Source organism: Centroberyx gerrardi, chromosome 22, assembly GCF_048128805.1.
Source record: "Centroberyx gerrardi isolate f3 chromosome 22, fCenGer3.hap1.cur.20231027, whole genome shotgun sequence".
NCBI lineage: Eukaryota > Metazoa > Chordata > Actinopteri > Beryciformes > Berycidae > Centroberyx > Centroberyx gerrardi.
Window position 1 is genome coordinate 7,044,882 of NC_136018.1, and position 21,038 is coordinate 7,065,919.

At 41.7% G+C, this 21,038-nt stretch overlaps 1 protein-coding gene across 1 annotated transcript; it reads right to left on the minus strand.

Annotated features, from left to right (window-relative positions):
- Positions 1-688: 688 nt before the first annotated feature.
- Positions 689-19,062, minus strand: cdh19 (cadherin 19, type 2). The gene is made up of 12 exons (XM_071915064.2): positions 18,976-19,062; positions 13,657-14,025; positions 12,869-13,163; positions 11,498-11,617; positions 10,040-10,207; positions 8,754-8,944; positions 7,829-8,082; positions 6,364-6,500; positions 5,859-5,980; positions 5,375-5,492; positions 3,672-3,923; positions 689-2,235 (listed from the first exon to the last, which is right to left on the minus strand). The coding sequence occupies exons 2-12, from the start codon at positions 13,900-13,902 to the stop codon at positions 1,718-1,720; spliced, it is 2,421 nt and encodes an 806-aa protein (XP_071771165.2). The 5' UTR covers positions 13,903-14,025; positions 18,976-19,062; the 3' UTR covers positions 689-1,717.
- Between the last annotated feature and the right edge of the window lie 1,976 nt (positions 19,063-21,038).

The window sequence follows — 21,038 nt, forward strand, 5'->3', positions numbered from 1 at the left end:
TCTCTCTTACCTTGTGCATCTCAACCGCTTCCAACAAGGAAGAGACTTTTGCATATGTAATTCAGCTACAGTATATCTTCAGTGAGAACTATATTCTCTCTGGTCCAAATGTTGACCTTCTCAGACAGCAAACTAGCTGATGAGAAGGGGCGGGGGCTGGACCTTATCACTATGCAATTACCTCCAGTCACCCTCCGAGCAGCCACCCACACAACTAACCACAAGCATACATTTGCCAATAACACTGTATCTGACCACAAAAAAAGTAGAGAGCTAGGCTTTGTATATTATGTACCTTTTTTTTTCCACTGCACTCAAACTGTTCTGTTTCTCAAGAGTCTCATTTCCTTTATACATTTCAAATCAGTCCATTGCTCATTTTTCTCCTCTCAGCCTTATTTTGGCGGAGTCTCGCTGCTAGTCACCCGTGTGCTCTCTGCCGATGATTGGCTGACATGACCAGTGTGCCTCATCAGGAAGCAGAAAGCCATGCCAAGCAGCATAATAAATGTTTAACACCGATGTTTAATGGATGCTCTCTGCATATCAACCTTCACGTCTGCGAGAATAGGGCAAATAAGAATACAATATATTTAGAAAAATAAGTTGCCATAGATATAGACACACATCCACGGGAAGTATACTTTAATATGAATTCATAATGTACAATTTGAATACACATACCAACCATATTATGAACCAAAATGCCAAGCGGAAACATGACGAGAAGTGAATGATATTCTGTTGTAAATAGTATCACGTCATCAGAAATGTAAAATTCACAGGTCAGTAAAATGTATTATACAGTGAGTGTAATAATGTGACACTGTAATAACTGTAATCATTAAAGCATAAGTCACATTGTTCACATGCACTCTTTAAGGAAAGATCCACCCTCGCATACCCTTACACTGTTCCAGTATGTATCATCAGTCTGTGATGTTCAGTGCATCCCAGGAGTTGTTTTGCGATGGTGTAATTACATTTTTCAGTGTATTCACTTTCCCCCGACCTGCCTCGTCTACTTCTACTTCAGTTAGTAATTTCCAGAGTAAAATAGAATGGGCGTGAACTCTCAGTTGTTGGTTTTACATGTAGGTGGAGAGAGAGAGCACTGGTAATAACATAGTAAGAGCAAGAGGGGAAGAGTTTTTCCAGTCGAGAAAAAGTGAGCCTTTACAACGCAACATGTCTTGTGGCTGCATTGCATTATGGTCCACTGAGGCTACTGTAGGTGGAGAAATTGGTCTCTCTGCCTCTTCTACGATGGATTTCTCCCTGTATGATTGTTGACCGTCGAGTCTGTGAAGAAGCCCTTGCTCTTTGATTCTGAGGGACTGACACCAAAACCTGACGTTTACCATTGAGGTTTTAGAAAGTGGAAAATTATTTTTCTATCAAACTCCACTGTAGCTGAGCTGGATATATCCTGACATCATGAGTCACGTCGTCTTCATTTGACCAGTTATCCATGGGAATAACAAAAATACACCACCAAGCAACAAAATGGGCCCACAAATGCAAGGTACATCACCAACAGCTGTTTTTTTAACCATTTTGAAGTGTTTAAGGGTGGATTTTTCCGTTAAGTGCTACTGTTTTCACAAAGCCATGTATTTGTTTTGCATCTTTCTGTCATTATTGATGAGTGTAGACCCGAAATGTACGGAATTGGTCTATCATGCAAAGACCCCAGCCATTCATGAGAGTGTCCCGATCAGAAGGTGGTCTCGTCCTCCACTCCGCCATACCAAGGTGTAAGTCGGACCAAGTTGGGTCTGGGGCCGCAAACAGGTTGCTCAGTGCCAGGCTCAAAAGTACACGACTCCAGTGAGCTCAGGGACCCTGTGGCGGACCCCGCCCCTTCATAAGCATAGGTTCTGAGGCAGTCAAATGGGGGTACATAAGGATCCTGGTCAGCTTCGGCCAGCCTGTCCATAATAAACTGTCTGAAGACCTCGTCCTCAGGGCCGATGAGGTGGGACTCTCGGAGGGACATCCGTATGCTGGCCGCCACGTCTTCCCTCCGGAGCCTCCTCTCCCTCCTCCTGGTGTGGGGCCTCAGGGGGACAGGCTGGCAGAAGTCCAGGTCTGCCCCTCCGCCGCCTGGCTCTCCATAACACAGCACCTTCTGTGACACCCTGTCCGGCAGCTCCAGCTCCTTCACCTCCGTCTCCAGCCCCTCCTGCTGCTTCCGCCTGTGTCTCCGCACCATCAGCATTAGAATGGACAGCACTGGAGACGCAACACAGCAGGAGATCATTACAGTTAAACACCGGGGCATGAGCTTAGCGAGAATAGATCATCCAGGGCGCCTGATGGAGCATGCACTTGTACTGTACAAGTGCACGGAAAATAATTCCGGCCTGTTTTGATTTTTCTGTTATTTGGGTTGATGCAAAGATCAACACGAGGGCAAATTAGTCTGTAAGTGATCATTTTAGTTTCAGCTCACGCAAAAAGGAAGAATTCTTTTCCTTGCTTCTCATTGCAGAGAATGCTAAATAGTGGTGTAACAGAGTGTTTATTTGCCGGTGTTGTTTTCACTGGGTATTGTACTCATCTGATAGAATGTTAGCATAGTAGGTATTGTCATTAATCTTTCATGTGATGGGCACAGGGACAACACAAAGCAGCCGAGGTCATAATAAAGCTCTTCACTATGCAAACCCATCAATGTCCCAAGATGGCATTGCTACTGATGTATTGCAACCAATATGCTCATTACCAGACATCATTGTTCTGCAAGCATTCAGCGTTTTAAAATTGTGTGTTAAAGGCACGCTGGTGAGTTTTAAAGGGGGAATTCAAATGGAAGGGGAATTTGTTATTGAGAAATCCTGCTGTTTACCACACATTTATATACTTGCCAAGATGATGTGAGGTGGAACTGCTCTAGCTCACACTAACAGAACAGATCCGCTGAAAAAGAATAACTATTTTACAACAAAATACCATTGAGAGTGTCACTTATTTTAAATGCACCATCATAATGTTCGCTAATGCTTCTTAAAGGACTACATCGTCTTTTTGGGAGTCTGGTCCATTAGTCACCTTACCCAATATCTGACGAGGAGATTGGTACCAAAATCATCTCTGTGTCTCTGGTCGATAGCTCTGCATGCTTTTAGCATACAGAATGATAAGTAATCGTAGGTGCCTAGCATTATCCAAAGTTGGTATTGTTTTTTATTCTATAGCCTGTAGATAACAAACTTCTGAAAACAAAATCTCAGTCTTCATTATTGGTGAAGTCCTTTACAAATTACTAAACAAGTTATGCTTGAAGTCTCGTGAGAAGAGAGACGTTCTGCCATTGAAAGTGAATTATTTTTGTCATATTTTATGTCTTTTTTTTTACCAGTCCCTTAAACATGCCTGTCGAGTTTAGACGTGTGTCATTAAAATTAACTAACCATCCTGCCTTAGAGCTGCTACAAGTTCTCATTTTCTCACTTTTAGGATAATGCTAGTCTCCTACAATTAGCAAGCGCAGCGGACAGAACTATCTACCAAAGACACAGAGATGATGTTAGTGCCAATTCTCGCTGTGCTAAACTCCAAAAAAGTCAGTGTAATCCTTTAATATATGCATAATAACTCAGAGTTGAATATTCAGGACTGAGATGGAATGCTAATACTTATTCTTTGGAAAGACCCTGGTTTCTCACCTGTGAGTGTGGCCAGACAGACCAGCAGACCCAGCAGGGTTTGGAGGCTGACCCCCATGGAGAGGGCGAGGGCCTCCACCCCACCTGTGGGGCAATGGCCGGCAGGCTGGCAGCTGCATACGCTGATGGTCAATGTACTGGTGCTAGAGAGGGCAGGCGAGCCGCTGTCGATCACCACCACAGGCAGGAGGTACTGGGTGCGATCCTTGCGGGTAAAAGTACTCCTGCGTGCCACAATGCTGGCTGTATTGTCTGTTGTGGGAAAGATGGAGTTAAGATTGAGAGGTGCAGTTTCCAGCATTCTTAAAAACAAGAGTAGTGCCCCCACAGTGAGAGCGGGTGTTTCAGGTGAGAGCGGGGGGGGTTCAAAGGTAAGCTGAATAGCAAGTGAAGTGGCACACGAAATGTGATTCAAAACACAATTCAAGCTCTCTGAAAGAGCCAGGCAGCTTGTCAAATCTGATTTTCAGTGTTTATAAAAGTGGATTTGGGTGCTCCTGTTACACTGCATCAAGACACTAGACAATAACTTTTTTGTTGTCAACTATACCTTATTGCATTTCATTAGTGTTCACTCCTGATTCATTATTCATATTCCCTGGTTGCTGACTGGACTAGTATACTTGCCTGGCTAACTGCACCTCCATACATTAGATTCTAACTTATTCTACACAGTCAAACATCTCTCTCCTGCCCAGTTTAACAACACTTTTGTACTGCCTGTTTTCACTGAACAATTTGAAGAAAGGTTGACTGCCCACTCTACAACAATGCTAGTACTCTTTCACTTTACTCGCCTGAGAGGCTCTTAAGTACATAAATTACAACTGAAGGAGTTCATTCCAAAAGGTTATATATCGCTGATGGGAAGCTGAAATTCAACACCCACTATTTCAAAAAATCGACCAAATTTTTGGCGAAAGTGTTAGTCTTAGTTAGATAATATGTTTCCATAATGAGTTTTGTTTTCTTGCCAGCAGTAACTTTATCAGAGTAGGTGTCACTTCTTCAAATAGTGGATATCTTGTTGTAACTCTTCAATTGTCCGCTAATATTGCGATGTAGAAATCATCTCTCTAGTGGCTCTAGTATGGTTAGAGTGCCGGCACGCAACAGATTGGAGGTTCAATGTGGAGTCATACCAAGCCTCTTTGGTGTGATTGTAAAGGTCCCTCCATTCTGCCTCTGTCATGCATTTATATAGCAGGATTGCCCATAGAATCTCTCTAGGGGGTGGAGCAACAGTCCAGCCACCAAGTGGGACTTTTATGATGCTTTCATCTGATTTCATCTATTCATTTTAGGACTGAAACTTGGATCCTATAACGTAAAGTTGATAATACGAAGCACGCATGTTGATGATAATAATACTCTGTTTCAAAACATGTGCTGAGTGTCTCGGTGCGCCGATATTGAATTTCAAAACCAGTCCAAGAGTGTTTCAGGACTTTTGTGTTAAAGGTTATGAAAAAAACATTCATTTTGCAACTTCAACTCAGCTTGGTTGGTTAGAGCTCAGTTGTGACCACTTTTCATTTAGTTTTAACATACTGTACTTTCTTTGCAGTGCACAATGCAAGGAGGGTATGGATTGATATATGATATACAATGACGGATAGGGCAAGGAGCATGGGTGAATACACAGGATAGAGGGATTATGTTTGCCTAATAATTTGCCTTATAATATATAAACTGAATCTAACCTTGATTATCTCTGATGGTGAAGTTTGGATTGATTTGCTTCTCATAGACCATAGAGAAGTAAAAGTGGTGTCCCTCCGCAGGCTCATCTGGATCCACAGCACTGAGCAGCTGAATAAGCTGAGAGACACAAAGGCACATTACTGAGGAAATATTAATAACAAAAGCAGTCACATATGGACAACAAATTTCCCCAAATTTAGTGGCAGAGACAAATATTCAAGGTTGTACCATAAAACACAGCCTCACTCTCACTCAGAATCTATGATTCAGCAGCCCACATATAACCAAGTTGTGATGGTATGCAGCTGTACAATAGTCAAACATTTTCACATGAGTCACATTAGGTTTAGAAAGATATACTGAATCATTTGATATGATATGATATGATACAATATAAGAATTTTTACTGTCCACAATCATGGAAATTCTCATTGCAAGGCTGCTACGTAAATCATAAACATCAATGCATCATCATATACATACTTCTCCCGCCTGTGTCCCCTCACAGATATATGGCTGGTAATCTCTTGCAAGCCTTGGCACATTGTCGTTTATGTCCAGCACTTTGATGAACACCGCCACAGAGGAGGATAAATGGTTCTGTGCTGCAGTTGTGAAGATAGACATTTGCTGGAGTCCACTGGGTGCATGTATCATAAATGCTTTGTAAAAGCTCTGTCAAAATAATACTTAAGACTGATAAATGTTTCTCTGTTCATATCTTCTTGAATCACAACTGAAGGCAAAAAAAATGGGCATTGGTGTTTTCTCTGCTCTCTTCAAAACAAAACAGGAAAGTGAACAGAATGGGAGCTATAAAGTAAATCCTTTCATGGTAGTTCAAGGTTTTGATTCATTCTAGACAAAGACTTACATTTGTCATCAACACATTGCTGCGAGACATGCGAGACAGGTTTCTCAGCTGAGTGAAGGTAGACGTGCCATAAGTTGGCCATAACACCGGTATAGGATAGGAAATGTGCCTTACTTGTTTCCTTGGCTGCAACAGTCACATTGTGCCAGTTTGTCGTCTCTCGATCCAACGGTTTTGCAACAGTTATGGTTCCATTGTTCGGGTCTATTTTGAGAGCTTTTGTGATATCACTGCTTTTGTCAATTGAATATCTAGAAGAAAAATCACCAGGACACACATTTAGCAGGCAAGGTTGTTTTCTAGGCAAACAAAACATTGTGATACCATGGGGAGATAAATTAGGCAAACTGCTCAATTTTTTCATCGGCTGACAGATATCCAACAAAGAGAATACACACACGCCAGAATGATAAGGCGACAACAACACCATCGAAACAAAGCGTCTTACAAACTTGGAGAAACAGACACACTTCTTTCATTGTGTTGTTTTTTCTTTCCCTCTTTTGGAATTGAATAATCTGACTATAGATTTTTTCATATGGCGACGAGTGAGCGCCTATGATAATTTATAAATGGTGAAGCAAACCACCTTGTAAACATAGAGAAATAGGCAGACTTTTATTCGTGTTTTTGGAACTGAACAATATCCTCAGTCTGTCTACAGACTGTTCATAAGTCGAAAAATGAGGGTCTATGAGTTTAGTTAGTTCTTTGCCCTTTAATTAAAAAAATCCATTTATCGGCCACAGACCAAGCAGAAATGTTTAAGCAAGAAATATTTGCCTCATTGCACAAGTTGTTCACCCCACCATCCTTTTTCACCCATTAAAATAAGTGATTATTCCACCATGGTGAATTAGGATAAACAAGAATGAAAACAGACTGCGTAATGAATCGTGTCTTTGAGCCACTTTGTTGATAACGACATGGAAAATAAGCCAATTTGACCTAAGTAAACTTAATCATATTTACTAGAACAGTGGAAACACCTAAAATGTCAGATTGAATTTATTTTCTCAATGTGACAATGTCACCAAAGGGCCACTAATAGAGGCTAGATTGTGGATGATATGCAGCACCTGCCACTCTTAAGCTCTGCTGGGGTGGACTACAGGCACCAGTGCTGCTGTCTCCTCTGCAACGTGCCCCACTTGCAAATGACTGCAAATCTCAATTCCATATGCCACCTCGTATGGTGCTTTATTACATTCCTACGTCCTAGCCGCGTCGCTTTGTGATAATACCACGGCAATAGATAGAAAAGCCTGTGAGGTATAAAAAATCGTCATGATTTATTCAGCAGGGCTCATTTCCTACTAAAGTAATATGAGATAAATATGACCATGTACAGGGTATCCACAGAGATCAAGGGTAAAAATGGATGCACCGAGCCAGTAACACTATTTGAAATGGAATGATTTTTCACCCTGTGGAGGAAGCTGTCTAGGGCAGGCTGTCTAGGGATGTTCCACCCCCTCTCTCCACCCTCCAGCCTGGATATCTACCTAGTCATTACCATACTGGCAGTTGGGTGGCATATGCCATTCTTCCGGGTGACTGTTTGGAGGGGTCATATTACCTGATGGGATTGTTGACTGTGTCAGTGTCTCTGGCGCTAACGGTGCCAACCACGGTTCCCACCACCGCATTTTCGGGAACTTTCCATTCGTAGACCGCAGCGAGGAAGATGGGTGCCTCATCCACATCCTCGACAACGATCTTGAGTGTGGTCCTGTCCCTGAACTCGTCAAAACTCAGAAAACGAATGTCCACGTGGTCGTTGACTGCCTCTGCTGCCATAACAAAGCGTCTCTTACTTTCGTAGTCCAGAGGCTGTGAAAAAGTAAGCGAAAGAAATGAATTACCGTTTTGATGCTAGTCTTATATCACTGTATACTACTGTGGCTATGATAAGCAGAAAACACCTTGTTGACCATTATCAAACAGTGTAATATGTCACTTAAAATAAACTGGTACAAAGGCTTACAAGAAGAGCAGCTTTGCGGATATGCTATGCCAACTTGTGCATGAGGTAGATGATTATTGTGTCGAGTGCTGGACACGACTCTGGATGCTGAAAATGGTTTAGTCAATGTCAATGAGCTACCAGCTGTGAGCACGCACTTAAATAATGCTGTATTTTCGATTAACATCATGATGCTAGTAATAAGAAAACAGCATGCAAACCATTAGTGTATTCCCCAAATGATTCAGACTCAGAGTCAATAATGTTTTTTTGTTTTTTTTTCATTATCACATGACCATCTAAATTGAAATCCCCTGTATGAAGCACAATGTCAAGTCCAAGATGAAAACAGATCACCAGAAGCTCACATTTAGCTGAAGGTCTCCAACAAAAGTATGTTCTACAGTAGTTTTTTCTTTACTTTTTGAAAGTATTGGAAGCTATCATTGGATCAAGAAATAGGAATGAGGAATGCAGCCATGTGACTACAGAAAAATATCAACACAACTACACAGAGCTAATATACAGATGAATTCACCTTGGCCAGCAGAATCACCCCCTCCTGAGTCACTGGGTCTGTTTGGATTCTGAAGGTGGCGCTCTCCTCCAGGTCTTCCTCCAGACTGTAGGTCATTCTGGCATTGATGCCAACATCTCCGTCCTCTGCCATGATCCTGCCCACTGTGGTGCCCACTGCTGCATTTTCAGGGACGGCAAAGGAGTACAGGTCTGGAGAAAGAAGAGCGCTTTACAAATCATTCACGTTAATACTGCTAGACTCCAAGTAATCAATCTGTGGAATGGGACACAAGTGATCAAGTGAAATAGAGAAACGGTGGCTACTTCTGCAATGCACAAGGAAAACAAGTTGGCAATGTTTGTTAAAAAAAAAAAGTTAAAAAAAGTTTGCTTCATCGCAAGCTTGCCTACTGAACTGGACAGTAAGTTGTTAATAGCTAGTGCTATAGTGTGTAAAATGATAAGAACGGAGAACATTGTGGTGGAGGGTCAATTTGTGTGAGTCAAAGATAAGTTGTGGCAAGTCCACATAATCCTGGCCTAACTCTAATAAGAAGATGAGAAAATGTGATTGTGTCTTGGAGCGACTCTGTTTGGATGACTGCCACAACTGGGTGGATCTTAACAGGCAACCAGCTGCTTCCGAAAACAATCTCCCGCTGATAATAATTTAGAGGTGCAATTATGTGACATAACAGAGGGCGCAGTTCAAAGTGAAGTGTGGCCATACAATATTCACAAGGCCTTCTGATTGAGTGTAGAACCCGTGGAATATAGTAGCGCAAGCAATGAATATGAGGGCGACATTCATAGTTAAAAGCATCATCCTTGTTTTCTCATTTCTGCAGAATTGATTTCTTCCCAGGGCATTCATTTAGTGAGGTTTATCGCTGAGAAGGCCAGGTTTGTTTCCAAAGGTCATGACAAATGTCCTTTCATGTGTGAATGATTAAATTCATCCAGTGAGCTTAAGCAACACACGCACACATACACACAGACAAACGGAACGAGCACATCCTCATCTCTTCCCCCGTCTCTCTCTATCTCCCTCTCATTCTCTGACTCCGGCTTTTTTTTTTTTTTTTTTTAATTTTGCCTGTTGGCTGAATAGCAAGATGTGTAAAGCAGAATGCAGTGCTGGCAGCACAAACCACCCACCTAAACCAGAGAAGTGTGATCAAATAAATACCTCTCAGGTGTACTATTAAACATGTTCTCGCAGCACACCACGCTTTGTATTTCTCCATTGATTGTATGAGTGTGAATAGCCCGGCGGTGTGTCAGTGAGTGATGAGAGTGACTCACGGTGCTGGAATGTGGGCCCATTGTCGTTGACATCAGTCAGGCTGACGGTGACGGTGGTGGAGGAGGAGTAGCCGCCGCTGAGGCCCAGCATATCCTTCACCTGCACCACCACCAGGTACTGCTCTCTGGCCTCACGGTCCATGTTGGGCCAAGATGTCACAATAATGCCTAAGGATGGAGAAGGGAAAGAGAGAATGAGAGAGAGAGAGAGAGAGAGAGAGAGAGAGAGGAAGTGGCAAGTTGGGTTCATTAAGACTGCATCAAGTGTATCTGTGGGTGTTTTTCTATGCTTCAGTTTTCCAAACATGAGTAAAGAAACTTTGCCTCGAGTAGTGTACGAGAGTGCGATACACTGTTTGCGGTAAAACTACACGGCTCTGTAAATTCAGTCAGTACGCAAAGAAAGAGAGGGCTTTCAGGTGCCGTAACACCAAGGTTACATCTAATTTGCACACTAGCTAACGTATGTAGAAGAAGCTAGCGTTAGTGGTGGCAAGTAAATTAGCCTGTTGGCTAGTTAGCTAGGTAACAATGGCAAAAACCAGCTGTTTGTTCAGGTCAACTGAGCTGATTCTCTCAAGCTACAACGTGTAGTGCTTTGGGGTAGAGACCTATCTTCCAAGGAAAGCAATTGGCTGCTCAAAAAGTCAATATAAGTTGCCAGATCATATGAATATGTCTGTGTAGATTAATTTCAGTCATCCAGGTAGTAAGATGTCCAAAAAAAATTAGAAACAAAATCCACTGGAGTTAAAATGGCAGGGAACTCCCGAGCACTAATTACAACCGAAGAAGCTTCTTGGATGAGTGGTGAAACATCTTCAACTATTCATTTTAAGACCAGTGAATTTTGTTTCTATTTGTTTTTATTTTTGGACTTGCATATGAATACTACACCTATCTTGCTCTTCCCCAACTCTTCATGGAGCAAGGATCTACACGACACGCTATGTATGTGAAGTGCTGCCAATCGGACCTCTTTGGCTAAGACAAGCAAGTAGTGCAAATGCACATGACATCTTCTGTACCGATTTGTTGTCAAATACTCAGTGAGTAAACACGCTAACATTGTTCCCAATGGCCTGAAAAAGTAGAAATAAAGTCGCCAAGGGGGTCTAAAAAAAAGTCTAAATCTAGCAACAACATCGTCAAGTTGGTGGCAGTGATAGAGCCAGAGGGACAAGGGCTAAAGACAAGATCATCTCCTGTACATGCCACAGCAACCTAAATCTATCAGACTATTCACATTTATTTATAACATTACTAAATTGACCTGCAGCCACACAACAACCATCTTTATCTGGTTATCTGATATACAGTATTTAGACATTATTTGTACGGAGCCAATTCTCCAGTGGACCTCCATGGTGGCTCGAGCCGCGGTTGTTAGGAGATTTGTGGCAAAGTCTCAATTCATCACGGCCAAAGGACAGTTTGGGCTAAAAGCGTCGGCGGTACCCGTCTTCGGCTCCACGGAGAAGTAGGGCTCCCCCTGCAGGATGGAGTAGATGAGCTTGGCGCTGTTTCCGAACATGGGATCGTCAGCATCTGTGGCTGTCACCTGGGCCACTGTGGTCCCTGTGGGGGGAGCGGATCACACAGGCAGAGTCAGCTCAGGCAGCAGTTCCAGTCGACGGGGAAATAAAGTGATTATGCCACAGTCCCGCAGGGTCTGTCTGTCTGGCTCAGGGGGGGAGCGGTGGAAATGGAAGGCGGGGGGGAGCAGGGGGCTGGGGGGGTGGGGGGGTGTTGAGGTTGAGGTAGGGTTACAGGGGAGTTGTTGATGATGGGGCGGGGGGGTGTGATGCGGGGCGGAGGGTAGCGCCGGCTTTTCACAATGCGCCGAGGCTGTGCAGGTGTGCGTGACAACCTCTCCAGCCCTACAGTGACATCTCTCTCACTATCCACCTGCCCCTTGATTTCTCTCCTTCTCACTCTGATTCAGTTTCACCCCTGTCTCTCCCTCTCTCTTTCTCTCTCTCTCTCTCTCTCTCTCTTACTGTCCCTGATACTCCCTACCTTTTCCTCCACTGACCATATCGTTCTCCTCACCTTTCTCTCCATCTTTCTCTCCCTCAGTCGTCTTCTTGTCTATCTCATTTCCCCCCACCCCTGTCTTTCTCTATCTCCTAGGCAGAGATTTACCTCAGCGTTTTTTATTCTCAGTCCCCCACACTCCACCCTTCCCCTCTCACTTTCTCTTTTCGAGTCAAATGCATTATGATTTATTACGAGAGAGATATTATACTGCAAAAGCAGATTACATATAAATTGAAATGGCAATGTTTGTGGTATGAAAGGGCAGTGGATATAATAACATTATTTAAGAAAATAAATTCATCCATAAAGGCATCCGAGCTATGATACCAAATCCAATACTTTTAACTTCCTGAAGGGGGGACATACAACAGCCATTCAAATAGCCTTTGTTCATTTTCTTCATTCAATATTTAAGATAACATGGCACTTTATTTGAAATGTGCGTCCTTGAAATACAAGCAACATTTCAAGCCAATAACAGCTTTCGATCTGAACAATCTGGAAAATATTTTTTTTAACTTTTATTCATAAACAACAATTTGCTTTTAGGGCTCAATAACTTCAGCTAAACCAACATTTGAAAGGCACAATTCTTTGGCAGACATACCAATCAAGCCTCAGACTTGAATCTTTATTAACACTATCAATTCAACAAACAGGCTAAATCTTGATGATGATGAGGGCAGCCTGTCTGGTTTGTATAAAGATTCATTCTGTGTGGCTATATTTTCGATTATTGTGTCGTACACGCTGCTAGCAGGCACTTTTATTTGCTTTTCTCAGACATACCAGTCGGACACATCTCAGGTATGCTGGACACATAGGGTTCGTTCTGGAACTGTGGGACGTTGTCATTGATGTCCTGCACCTTGATGATGAACTCTGACTGGGGCTCCACCGGTTCGTTGGACCTCCTGTTGATAGCCTGGGCCTGCAGAACATAGAAGGCCTTCACTTCGCGGTCAAGCTTCTGCAGCATCCGGATCTCGCCAGAATACTCATCTATCTCAAACACATCTCCAGCACCCTCTCCCGATAAGATGTACTTGATGGAAAATTCACCTCGGTCATAGTCAGACTTGAGCTGTAAAAGGAGAGAAAGAAGTACTGTGGGAAACATTGTTTTTTTTTTTATTGTATCACTGCAAAACATCTCCATCCTAACAAGTCATTTAGTCTATTATTGAGTCCTAAAATCGTAATTTTCTTAAAGTAAGTCAAAAAATCTGCCAATCACGTTAGATAATTTCACTTGTTTCCAATGCAAATCAACTTGTTTCAAGAATTTTGTAGAATCAAGTGTAATTTTCTTGATAGTAGTGCAGTGATCTGCCTTTTCTGACTTGTTTTTAAGATACTGACACTCATTTCTAGAAAATTGAAGTGGAGTTATCTCACCTCATTGGCAGAATTTTTCACTTGGTTTATGAAAAATAAGATTTGAAGGCGGAATATGAGACTAAGACGGATATTTTATCCTTCATAGGTAAGTGGATAACACGCATTGTGAAAAGGCATTGTCAGTATCAAGGACATGGAGGGCGTTCAGATCTGAAGGGGGGGGCGGGGGGGGATACCTGGCCAATAACGCGAGGCGTGGGATCTTCCTCAGGGACAAACAGTTGTTTCCAGATCCAGCCTCTCTTCAGGCGGCGGTGCAGATGAGTGGACCCCTGGGCCAGCTGTTGGGTGTCCAGACCCTGGGTGCCTCTCATATCGCTCAGCACCCAGCCAGGAATCATAGAAAAGGCAGTCACCATGGCAAAAACACTCGATGTACTCATTCTTACTGTCCATCCTTGCATTCCTTCTCTACTTCCCATGGTTAGTGAGCAGAAGATCAAGGTGTCGTTCCTTCACGCAACGGCACAGTAATTCATGACATCGGCAAGGTCAAGGCCATATCCCATCTCGTCATTATGTGGTTTCTGTGCATGTTCATATCTCTGTGGAATAAGAGTAAACAATTTCACTTCGACTAAAGTGAGAACTTTAACACTTACACTTATATGGGGGAAACTGAAATTTGTCCAAGTGTAAAATCCACACTTACACATTAAGTGTTTCATTCCATAAAGCTATTTATACATTTTGTGAAAAAGTTAATTAAGGATATCCAACAATGAATATTTTGAATGTACATATGATCCTACACACCATGATTTTGCAAGCAAATGTCATATGATAACCAATTTATAACTATACATTCACTATTTATAGGTAGTATTCCATAATATGTTTTAATCACAGCAATCATTTCATAAGAAGAGCTGACACTTTTTTAAATGCTGGATATCTCAGTTTAAAATGAAAAATCCTTGTCATATTCGGGAATTTTGTGCAGTACATGAAAGGCAATTCCAACTTCCTCATTTTACATACTGCAGATGAAAAAGATGAGAGTTGTATTCACCTTCATTTTGCAGTCTATGACAACACAATCCTCTTTCAGTCTCAAGAACCACTGTATCTGAAATTTTAAGTAAAATCCATTGCACTGAAATGATGAACAACTTGTGACAAATTCATGCAAGAAAGCTCGACCAGAAGTGCATTTTACAAGAAAAGACGGAGCCTTTGTCCACATCCTTTGGAGGGTACAGATCTCTCATTTTTTGCATCCTGCAGTCCTGCATGGGCAGATGAAAACAACCCTCTGTTTTGAATTCAGACAAGGCTCTGTATTGTGTTTCATGGGTGAGCAGGGCCTGAACATCATTCCTTAAGCATGACACTGCACTCTGCGGCTGACTAATGAAGACTACTAATTAGATCAATGTCTAACCAGACATAGAAAACAGAGACACATGCCTCTGACAAACTATGATTAGAATCGATGCGGCAATTATATTGTGCACCAAGACCAGGGTCAAGAGTGTAAGGACGAAGAAAAGTCAGACACCAAATTAGCCTTTAGTCAATAGTACCAACACAACTACAACATCTTGAGTGGGCATACCAGTTGATGCAGACTTAAACTTCAGCAAATTCAATACATTTAACTGTATGTCAATGGAAAAAAGTCTTCTCGCATTTTGTTTTCTTTCCCACCATGGCAACCATAACTATCCAGAGTCAGCTTTGTACAAACACAAGTGTCATTGGCATGGAGACCAATATCACATCACGGCCTTGCTATGCTAAGGTTACCAAGGGTGATCACTGGTGTTTAGGATCCTCTAATAACCTTTCTTTTTCATTTAGTAAATCTCTTGATTTCTCCCTACAGTATTCTCACTCTTGGCAGCATACAGTAGGTGTGTGATTGGTCTGTAACTGTGGACGCTCTTTTTCAGTGCTCTCATGGTAGACTTTTATCCTACAAATCTTTTTCTCGTTGTGTCTGAAAGGCACACAAATTATTTGTGTAGACCTGACCCCGAGACAACCTGAACCCAACTTTACTGCTCTCCAGTCCAAGCAGAAGACAATACTTCTGCACTCAGAGGAATGCCATGGGATCAGATGTTATTTGGACTAGGGCTAGTAGTCACAAGAGCCATAACTTCAAACCAGTTTAATAGAGTTTTCTGACACTATAATACCAGTATAACACAGCATATACAGTACTGCTTGGTGGACACTTTTATCCAAAGTGCATTTTTAGCATGGATGGTCCCAGTGGGAATTTAAGATAAAGAGTGTAAGATAAAGCGGGGAAACAAGTTATTTCAGCAGCTATAGTACTGTAGTTGCAGTATTAATGCTTTAACAGCTCATAATGGTCATGTTTAATCTTGTAAAAGTAAATTAGCTGCCAAGGCCCATTTGTAATGAAGTGGTAAAATCAATTACTAATGCCGGGTTGCGTTTTTGAAATTCAATTTCGATGCATAATGTGAATGAGACTATGTGTTTGTGCTTATGTATGTCTTTACAGACCGTATTCATATCTTCGAGCGTTGTGGAGTGACATTCCAATTAGTGGCCAGTGAATCGTGAGCTGTTATGGTCTTTCATAGGGCTGCCAAGCATGCGCTCAAACCGAGCGCCTTGAGCCAAAACCAGGCAACAGCGCCCGACAATGTTTCTCTCAGCAACTACTCAACTGCCAACATCTCACAAGTAGGCAGCTTAAAGATCTGCCATGGGTAAGTCTTTCGCTGCTGTGGCTAGAATAGTGTCCAGGTCAACAGATGTTCAGGTGCCAATTTAACAAGATGGGCCTTTCTAGAAATAAGTGATGAAATTCTGGTGAAATAATGGGTATACCACACATTGGGCCCCAGGTCTGTAAATAGTAAAAGTGTCAAGAAGGAAGTTAAACACACATGTCCATGCGTGACAGCTGTGTTGATAGTCATTCCCCTAAGAAAATAATTGCTATTATTTGAATAGTATTCAAATATAGCGGTGGCCCAGCTAAACAGCCTTTTCATACAATAAGTCCTTGTGTTATCACTTACAGGTGCATCATTTTCAAACAAATAGACCACAAATAACAAAAGGAAACACTGTTGAACTCTGTTGTCAATTTTCTATCAGAAATTCTCTTTTTTCACGACTGGGTTCAGTACATGCAGAGCGCCCTGTGGTTGACAGCCATTCATTACCTCTAATAGGCCTTCCTCCCATTTCCAGCAGACCTCCTGTAGCCTGTATATACACTACTCTACCACATGACAGAGTGAGAATGAGCTGCGGTCTCACAATGTTAAGCACTAGATGCGCTGAGACCGTCACATTATTTTCGTATATGGTGATGTGTTCTGCCTAATACAATGTAGCTCTGTTACAGAAATGATTCCAGGATGCTATGAAAATGAGTCTATTGTGCCAACACAATGCAGTGAATGTACTGTAGATAACGCATTGACATTGCGGATTACACGCCAATGTATATGCAAATTTTATATGTATGTTAATTAAGTTGTCTTTCATGCACCAGTCCAATGACTTCTAATACATGAGTAATTATTTCAAAAATTGATACAAAGTAAATAAAAATACTATGAAATATGAAAACACATACAGCTGAAATTGTGATTGTGAACAAAAATACAGTATCAGATCTTTAATTTTACTATAACAATTTGCAATCCTGAGAAGAATCCATTCATGAAACATCACTCACTTCTTTAAGCTCACCCCTCCGTGACAAAATGTCTTGTAATTGGTCATTGGGGAGCCTATGTTGGGACTTGTTGTTTATTGTTCAGCTCCATAAAACAATAACACTGACATCTACTGTACGTCTCCTAAACCAGGACCCCCAAACGAGCCCCGAGACTGAGCTGAAACAACAGGGGAACGTCACGCTATCATGTACTTGTTAGAAGTAATTTGTTTGTGATTTTATTATGTGCAGTAGTGGAAATCATTACTGTTTAGGAATGCGTCATGAATTTCTGCTGACATTTATCAGTGATGCCACAACACCCTGTTATTTGCCTCCTTTCTTTTTCATCTAAACAATAAACTGATACTGCCCAAGTTATTACTCAAGAATAAAAAGGATTCCAGTGGATCAAACTACAGGCAATTATCTAGTCAGACATATAAAGACTTAATTAGTGTGATGAATGGAAGTTTGTGACACAACAAGTTTCTTGTCAAGTTTCAGGCTTCTTGTCTATTTTGCCTATGCTCTTTCAAGGTCTCCTCCAGCCTCAAGGCATATCAAAGACCAACATTTCTAGAATATATACTAAACATGATATTGATTTAAGAGGGCATTTCAAATGAGAACATAAACTCAAGTTACATAGTCCTAATTGGTCACCGGGGTTTTTTCTACGTAAAAAAATAAAAAAATAAATACAAATCAACGTGTCTTGAAGATTTTTAGGGTGATCAAACTTTTTCAGATGTAGTTTAGCTTTTTCACCCATTTATGCCTTTTTGGTAGTGGATAAAATCACAGAAACAATTCTTCTACTTTATTATTGTTTCTTAATCATCCTAAAACAGTGCTTTTTTAAAGCAGAGTGAATAAAAATGGTATTAAAACGCTACAATGTTCACTCCCCTAGTCTTTTCAATCATGGCCCTTTGGCTGGTAACATATGCCACATCATGTTAGCTGCTTTACCAGACATTTTAAAATAGGTTCATATATTTTATTGCTTTACAAAGGGTTTCTACTTTTACAGATGTTCTACAGTCCAAGAATTGATTTTGCGCATCACTGTTCACTGCCCTCAAATAAGTGGACCAAAATGATGGAAGATGACTGAAATTGCCAAACTGAAGAAAGGTTACAGAAACAACCACCACTGCATAACGCTGAATAGATTTCTTCAGTAAATTTCCCAAGGACTCTGAGAATGCATTGGAAACTCATGTTTTGTTGTTACATGAGCCTACTGCCAGTACTGAGAGGTCAGTCAGTCAATGTGAGAGTCAAAAAAAAAAGTGTATTCAATTCAGTGAAGTAAACTTACAGAATATCAGTGGTGGGGCCTCAAGTGGTGCTTAACTCACCACTCTGTATTCTGCGGTCTGTAAAAAACATTCTACGCTCTTGGAGAACTACCTTAGTGTGTTTCAAACCTGATTAAATCCCCTTCAGCTGTTTTTCAGCAGCAGTGATTTAAAACGTCAGTCTATTATTTCAGCAGGAATGTGGCGGCCAAAACACCAGCAGCCAGCCTAAATTACAAAAACTCTAAATTTCTTTGGCATCGCAATTTCTTACTAGATGTTACAGTAATAAATGAATACAACAGTCCTGTCACGGCAGAAAATTTGCATGACAAATACAAAGAACCTCTGGACTAATTTAGAAATTATTGTACTCAACTTGATAACTATTATGCATTCCAACTTCCCATCTGGTCTATCTATTCCACTTTCATTTTCCAAACCGTTTTACTCTTTGTATAAAATTACACTGAACCATCTCTGTTACAAAGATAATCTGTTATGGGACGCACAGCATCCACCGCCGCACCCACCTGTTTGTGTGATTCTGCTGTCCCCCAAGCCACTTGTCACCAACCGCTGTCAAGAGAGATCATCACGCGGTATAAGAAAACACAATCTGCTTAACTAAATAGCCTGGTACTGGAGAGCAATTCAGCCACCACAATAGTACGAGCAAATGTGCGTGGTTCTCACAATGCGTAATCCCCTCCACTGACGACCTCCCCTTTTCTTCTTCTTCTCTCCCCCTTTTCTCTCCTTCTCAAACTTCCCGGGGAAGAATAAACACTAGCACTATTGTCTGGTCTCACATCTGAACACTGCTGAACACTCAGGGCCTTCATTGCCATGCAAATAGTCAGAGCCCGGACTTACAAATGGATTTCTATCTTTTTGCCCTCTCTTGCTTTCTCGCTCTCCCTTTGTGAACAATCCAGCACTTATTGGAGTCTCGCTGGCATAGAAGGATGGCAATTCATCTACTGTAAGGCCGCTATTTCTGGTAGTGATAAGAAGGCAACAGTCTGTTTTTTGACATTCAAGCCAAGGCAGCGTGTTCTTCCTGCATGCCTTGTCTTGATATGGCCACATTTAAAACATGGACCTCTCATGACCTCGAGTTGCAGTATCACTTGTTGGGACTTGAATGCTCTGGAGATGTTGTTTGTCTATTGTGGAGGTCCCACGTTGCCTCAAATCTTTACCCCCGATGATCACTGCGGTCACTCCAATTACAATGCGTTAAACATTTCCGGTGACACTCATTTTTGCTTTGACAACCAAATAACCTTTTAGATAAAAATGCCCAGCGTGAATTGGAAGATTTATTACAGTTCTTCTTATACACACTGTTCTGACATGCTAACCTCCAAGGGCTAATTACATTCCTAAACAATGCTAATGGATTCAATCATTAGAAACCTCTAAGAGGAGCGAGCTAGCATTGTTTGGAGTAAATGTCTCCAAAGTGGCAGCACTAGCCTTCCCTCAGAGCCAGTGACAGGCTGGAATTTGTTATTTTGTAAGTTCAGATTAGTTCTCCCTGTGAACTCCATGACTCCCATTCTGATTCCATATCAAATAGAGAAATGTCAGGACCTGCACTGTGACATTTAAAACCCCCATTGTAGACCTTGTCTAATTGAGCCTCCCTCATTATAATGATGGAGTGTAGACCAACAACTGCAAGAGAACATCACAGATGAAAGCTACGGTATAGTGCCGGCGAAATTATTTCCATCCCCGCTCTCCTCCTCTCTCCGAACGCAGGAATGCAGCCGACTATCTTTCAGTCTCCATTGACATTTCAGGCGTATCAAATAATGGGCACAGAGTGATGGGAAACATATTTGCAACAAGATAGAGGTGAGTCTGGTCAAATCAGTATGTACCATGATATCATGTTGTATAATGTGATGTAAGCTGTAATGATGTTTGCTTATATATAATATATCCTGTGTGTCTCACTGTCAGTGAAGACATCGTCTTGTTTTACTCTTCACAGCAAGCACACAGAGAAAAGACCGTGTCTCTGACATTAAACAAATTATTTTATTCTGCTTTTGTTATTTTTGATACAATTTTTTTCCACCATTGTGCTCCTCTGATTAATGTTCGTGAAAATCTTCTTGAAAAACAACTTTGTTACGTCGGAGGAAGATGTGTCCTTCACGGCTTCCATTCATATTGTCGTATTGTCTCCCTGTTATTGCGAGAAGAATAAGACATCATTGGCATTCCGTTCAGTCCGCTGTGGTGAATTTGATGAGGACGTCACATTAAAAATGCATGTTCCTCATACGTTCTTTGGCCTTTGTCTTTAGCCATGGGAAACAGCGGACACTTATGACAAATAAGGACAGAGCTGACGCTGCCCGAGGTGGATCTCTCTCCCTCTCTCTCTCTCTCTTCGACAGGAAACATCAGTGTCTTCTCCCAGTGTCTGCCTCCTCCACGGGAGACCCTGCATTTGTCAACCGTCTGCAGTCATGTCTGGGTTGATGGAGAGCAAAAGAAATTGGGTCAGAATAGAAAGTTGCATGGACCTGCATTTTGTATGAAAACATTCTTTAAAAAGTAACTGCAAACTAAAACA

Bases quoted from the DNA above. Each gene is read 5' to 3' on its own strand.
- cdh19 (XM_071915064.2), bottom strand. From the start codon at position 13,902: ATGGGAAGTAGAGAAGGAATGCAAGGATGGACAGTAAGAATGAGTACA. The intron at 13,164-13,656 runs GTATCCCCCCCC...CTCCTTTTACAG, and splicing joins CGCCTCGCGTTATTGGCCAG to CTCAAGTCTGACTATGACCG. The intron at 6,501-7,828 runs GTAATATGACCC...TTTTTCTTCTAG, and splicing joins ACAGTCAACAATCCCATCAG to ATATTCAATTGACAAAAGCA.